Consider the following 5,726-nt stretch of genomic DNA (forward strand, 5'->3'; position numbering starts at 1 on the left):
TTCACTGTTATTTCATACTGCCACCTACTGCGCTTGAATTAGAGGAAGAAAAAGCAATTGGTATCTACCAAAAACTGTATTGTTCTAGAGGCTGATTACTTCCTAATGATGTTATTGATACCACGTGGTATCACTCTTTCGATGGCAAATGTTCTCCAGATCTTTAGTTAGTTATTGCTCTCTCAGCCTGTTTTTCTCTGACCTTCCAAACATAAGATAGTTGACATGCCTAAACCTGCCCCAGGCTTTAGCCTAAGCACTATTAGTCCTAAAAATAATAAACTAATTGAAAAATGAATGTTTTACAACTGTTCTGTTAGAAACTAAGTTGACCTCTAATGTCTCCAATTTGGTGCTACACTTAAGACAATAAATTCTCATTGTTTGTAACCATTTTTTATGCTGTAGTGAAAATAGTTTCCTAAAGCTCCCTTAGAGGCATAGGACTTGTAATTGTATCTAATTGATTCTCTGCTGAAATGACTGTACTTACAATTAAGGATGAAACAAAGCTGTTCTTTATTTGAATTACTGCTTCTCTGCTCCTTGTATCTTGCACCTCATTACTGGACTGCTAAAAATCCTGACATCAGCAGTGTGAATTTCTTAGTGTTTTTGAGGATAATATCTTCCACCCTGTTTGCCTACAGTCATTAGAGGAAGAGGTGTTAAAACATACATCGGTGTTATCAATATCTCCTACCAGAGAAATGACAAAAATCATTAACAAGAAAATATAACAATTTTGTTTAATTTAATAAGGGAATAGCGTGTAATAAGTAGAAAAATACTACAGAAGATCCATTAAAATACTCTGTGGTACAGAACATCCAGCCGAAATATCTCCATCACATCGGGGGCTGTTGCTTCAGTTTCTGCCTTGCTTTCATGCCTTGTATCTTTTCTTCTTTCAGTGCCTTCAGAAGTATATCTAGACAGGAGTGAAAAGTAATTTATCACTAACGGTTTACAAGGCTCCAAAGAAAAATATATAATTTGTTAAGGAAGTTAGTTAGTTTCCATAGCATTTATTGTCTAGCAAATATCTGAATACTGAAATTTCTCAGATGTGTTGAAAATAACAGGTATTAAACCAGGGAAAGACATGTATTGCTGTGGTTGGGGGGGGGAACCTAAGAATTGTGTGTTCTGAAAAGCAATATATGCAAAGTACACATCACAGCTTGAGATCTTCCTTCCAGTGTGTGTCTGACGGACGCTGCCTGTGGCCCTGGGGAGATGACGCCCTTCCCGCAGCCCTCCCGCACCGCTGCTGAGCCGTTCCATCCTTTTCCTGCACGCCCGGTAGGTCTTGAAATCAAAATGCCGAACTCATTCCACATTTTTTTTTTCCTAAGCCTCTGACCACGTGCAGCCATCACCGGCTGTTACTTTACACCTGTGACGCTTTGCAGCTGCAGGGGCTCGTTGCTGGAAGTAGGTACCTCTCGGACCAATCAGCTCCCTTTACGTTAATGGTTCTGGCTCTTTTTGCTAACGTTTGACCCCCCGGGGTGTTGTGCTGGAGGCACGGTCCTGCTCCCGCTTCGCCTCCTGCTCGCGGCGTGCACCCAGCACAGCTTCCCCGGCCGTGCCCTCGCGCGCCCGCCCGCCGCCCCGCGTGCACGCACACTGCTGCGGGTCGAAGTCGTCGTCGACGAGGGCGAGCAGCTCCAGCTCCTTCAGGCGGATGCCCAGCTCGCAGATCTCGCCCTCCAGCTGCGGCAGCTCGCCGGGCCACCGCGCCGCGTTCTCCTCGGCCGCCGCGGGGCAGAAGAAGCGCAGCGGCTCGTAGCGGATGGCCGCCAGCCCCGCGGGCCAGCGGGGTACCCTGAGGGGCGGCGGGGGCTGCCACGGCCCGCACACGGCCGCCAAGATCTTCCTCGGGCCGCCGCCGTCCGGCTCGGGGCGGTCGTGGAAATGGGGGAAGTAGAGCGGCCGCGGCGGGGGCTGCCCGCTCATGGCGCTGCCCGCCCGCCCGCCAACGGCGGTTGTCCCGGAGACGGGCGCGCTCGAGCCCCGCCATGCCGCCCGCGCGGCGACCCTCCCCGTCAGCATCGCGGCACCGGGCCCGGCTGCGCGCGGTAAGAGCGCGACGTGCTCCTGTGAGGTGACGCGAAGTCTGGTCGTGTGTATTTTGCCGTTCCCACTCGATCGGAGGAGAACCGCCAGAGAAGCTGATGCTGTGTGGCACGAGGAGATGATGGGAGCACTGTTTGGGCACAGCAGCTGGAAGTGTCTCTTCTGAGGGGAATGTGTGGTAAAAGGCAATAACCTGCCCTCATCTAGGGCTTGGAGTGGCTCTGGGATGCCAGGAGAGCGCTGCTTGTGCCAAATGAGCAAGGAACTCTGCTTTGGAAACTAACAGGGGGCCCGGTGCTTCCACTTGCCCATCCAAAAGTTATTTTAGTAACTTTTTGTTTATCCATGTATGCAAAACAGTCGAACACCACGAGGGATCATGGCTGTTGCATTTTAATTTGATCTTTGCTTGTACTCCTTTTGAGTAAACACTGTAGGCTCTCTTTCATCGATAAATTCACTTTGTCACGGACGTATTACTGGCATACTTGTTAATTAGTAACAGTTGAAATGATTGAGTTTGGACTTCTGCTTTCTCTAAGCCTTTTCTATGGCCATGGTAAGCTTTTTAGAGTAACTGTTGTTTTCCTTTTGCGTTGTCAAGCGCGACATTGCTCCCACACCTCTGAGCAGCAAAAGAAAAAATAGGCAGAATATTACTACATAGTATTCAGTAGTGAAAGCTGAAACGCAAAGCTATCGGTGTGTATTTATGAAGATGGAAGAGATGGAGTGCTAGAAAATCGATCAGGTTCTCTTTACCTCAAAGCTCAGTCTTAAATTTGTATTGTATTCATTATAAAGGGGGTGTTAAGGAAAAGCATTTTCTTACAAAAGAATTAAGAAAACAGAATTTAGAAGGATTCTCTCAGAGAACTGAGAAATAGGAAAATGTTGGATCTTTGCATTTGCTTTATGCTGTAACTCATCTGACTAACATATGTGTTTTTGGTGCCATGATGTTGATGGTCCTAGCCATTATTTGGTTGTCAGTAATGGTGTGCTTCCAACTACCCTAGAGTGTTCTAGAGATACCCAAAGTAATGCTTTGTTGCTTTAGTGATGCACAAGGACTTCTGCCAAATGACTGCTACAGTTTAAGAATACTTGTATGGAAAGCAAGAGTACTCTCAATTAACATTACGTTAGTGTTACACAGCATATATAGTAGGATATCATCAGAGACTTGAAGTGGATGTTTGTCACCACGTACCTGTATGTTGGGAACCATTAGTCATTTATGACAATGAGCAGTGACAGGATGCCAAGATAGGTATTGGGCCTGATCCCTTGAGATAATTCAAAGTTCCTGAAGATACAGACATGGATGAAAAGAGAGACCTCTTTTGGAACATAGAGAATGGGAATTTTTAGCAGAAAGAGGCAAAATGAGAAAAGGTGTGATGCTAAAAAGTAAGTGCAAGGTACCTGCATTCATCGAAGAGGAAAACTTCTGGAAAGCTCCTAGTGCGAGTGTTGTAATTTCCTGTAAAATGTTTCTATTTTCTTAAAACATGAACGGTGTGGAATCATAGTAATGCATGGTTTTATATGCTGGATGCTGGAATCATAGACCCGAAGATTGCTTTTCTTTACCTTCCAGAAAAAAATGAGCGCGATCCACTCATGCTAAATCAGTGTCCTGCTGTATTTAGGTGCCATCTGGTGGAGCGTGGGGGAAGTGTTGCGTTTTCTTTCTAAATGCGTTAGCCGTGCCGGTAAATGTCTGCTGAACACAGAAAAGGTTGCTGCAAGAATCAGAAGTTAGAAATACAGGGATAAGGTAAAGAAGAGAACTGGGAGCACAAAGGATGTAGCAGGGACATTAGGTTCTGATGCACACTTTTAAACTATGTGTTTCTGAGATTTCTAGTTCTCTGAACTCTTAAAATGTTCTTATTCATGTAAGACATGATTACCAATAGCCTCTGTACTTTGAAGCAAAATGCGTTCTTGATCATGACGTTTTTTCAAGTTAGGATTATGGCATTCTAGAGTTTAGGTAATAACTTTTTGAGAGAATTCTGTCCAGATATTTTGCGTTTAATTTTTTCAGTTGTACAGGTGTCCTGGCCTAACACATGGCTACTTATATAAGCTCCAGCATCATATAAAATAACAAAAAACTTTTAATAAGGTTTCTAGTAGAATATTCAAGAATATATACATTGTCATTAAATGTCTTGAGGACTTAAGATGAGTTATAGCTGGAGTGGTCCTGTGAGGAAAAGCACTGTCATTTTGCTTAGCCAAAGAGTTTGGAAATGCATTATTTTCTGTGTAATCCTCAGGTCCTTTTCACATGCTCACGTGTGGCCTAAAGCATGGCTGCATGATAAGACAGGATTGCATTTTCAATGCTGTCTGCTGCAAGCAGGTAAGACCCTTTTGGGAAGTGGCAGGGATGGGATAAGAAATACTTCTGTCTACCTGTCAGGAAGGCTAGTTGTGCATGGTGGAAGGATTTTGTGTCGTGAGACATGAGAGAAACTCTTGCTTTCAAAAAAAGGTACATGTATTTCCTCTATTCATACTGGCTAGTATTTCTGGCTAGTATTTCTGGTCAGATGCATGCCTTAATTTTTGGCATTTTTTTCAGAATTGAGATCCATTAGTCTTGGGTTCTGAAAATGAATGCATCACGTAGACAGAAATCTTATTTAGCTAAACTGACCGTAGATGTTATAAAGGTGAGAGTTGTGAGACAGGAATTTGTATGGATTTGCAGGCCAGCAATTGCATTATGGCTAGTTGTGCTATATAGACTTGATCCAGTAGAGGGAGCAATATGCATGCTCTTGGTAATGTGATGTCATTCGGTAAATTTAGCACATCTTTCAGTACGTGTTGATATTTGAAGTTTCACAAGTGATGTGCTTATGAAATATATATTCATTTTGGAAAGGGAGATCTCTTATTAATCTACCCAGCAAAGGCTGTAGTTGACAGTATTCCAGCCACCGCTATTCTACAGTAATTGAAACTGCCTTGGAAACATCTCTCAACAGAAAAGGATTTCAAAAGAGTTAAGGATAGTCACTTGAAGGTGTAGAGTCTGAGGGCATCTAAAATATGCCAGCAACAGCAGATGGTGCAGTCTGCAGTCTCAGTGAGAATATTAACTTTTCAAACAAATGGCAGCAATGGCAAACTATGCTGGTAACTGCTTGTGTCACCATCTCATCTATGCAGGCATTTTGTGTGCACCTTCATTTGTACTGGGCTTATGGATTGGTACTGAGGAGACTGCCTTCCGTTGGCTGTGGTAGTTAGAATTTGTTGCAAATGCACAGATTCAATATTGACACTCAAAAGGGTCAAGTGTACCTGTGTGTGAATATATGTAGGCTGTAAGAATGTATAAAAGCTACAGCTTTTCCATTTCTGCAGTGGATTTTGTATGACGTTAAAGAAAGTGGATTTTTGCCACTGTGAGATAATGTGAAAAATTGCATGTCGAAAAGTTAGATGTAATATCTGATGTACTATTTTAAGCATACACTAACACATCACAGTTTTTCTGCTCAGTTTAAATTGGTCTTGGTCTTCCAGTGTGGATATTGTACCATCTCATGTTGATGACAGTTTCCAGTAATTCGTGATCCGCCTGTTTTTTTTTTCCTGAACTCTTCTCTGTTCTTCTT

The 5,726-nt window shown here is 43.5% G+C and overlaps 1 protein-coding gene across 1 annotated transcript; it reads right to left on the reverse strand.

The window, feature by feature from the left end:
- On the reverse strand, positions 736-2,456 carry C6H11orf91 (chromosome 6 C11orf91 homolog). Its single transcript, XM_021401756.1, has 2 exons — positions 1,632-2,456; positions 736-931 (listed from the first exon to the last, which is right to left on the reverse strand). Exons 1-2 carry the CDS (start codon positions 2,056-2,058, stop codon positions 849-851), a joined length of 510 nt encoding a protein of 169 aa, XP_021257431.1. The 5' UTR covers positions 2,059-2,456; the 3' UTR covers positions 736-848.

This window comes from Numida meleagris, chromosome 6 (genome assembly GCF_002078875.1).
Source record: "Numida meleagris isolate 19003 breed g44 Domestic line chromosome 6, NumMel1.0, whole genome shotgun sequence".
Taxonomy (NCBI): Eukaryota; Metazoa; Chordata; class Aves; order Galliformes; family Numididae; genus Numida; species Numida meleagris.

What these genes read in the sequence shown, in the direction of transcription:
- C6H11orf91 (XM_021401756.1), bottom strand. Translation starts at nt 2,058, where the DNA reads ATGCTGACGGGGAGGGTCGCCGCGCGGGCGGCATGGCGGGGCTCGAGC. An exon ending in CGACTTCGACCCGCAGCAGT is followed by an intron (nt 932 to 1,631) that starts GTGCGTGCACGC and finishes ACTCCTGTCTAG; the next exon opens with ATATACTTCTGAAGGCACTG.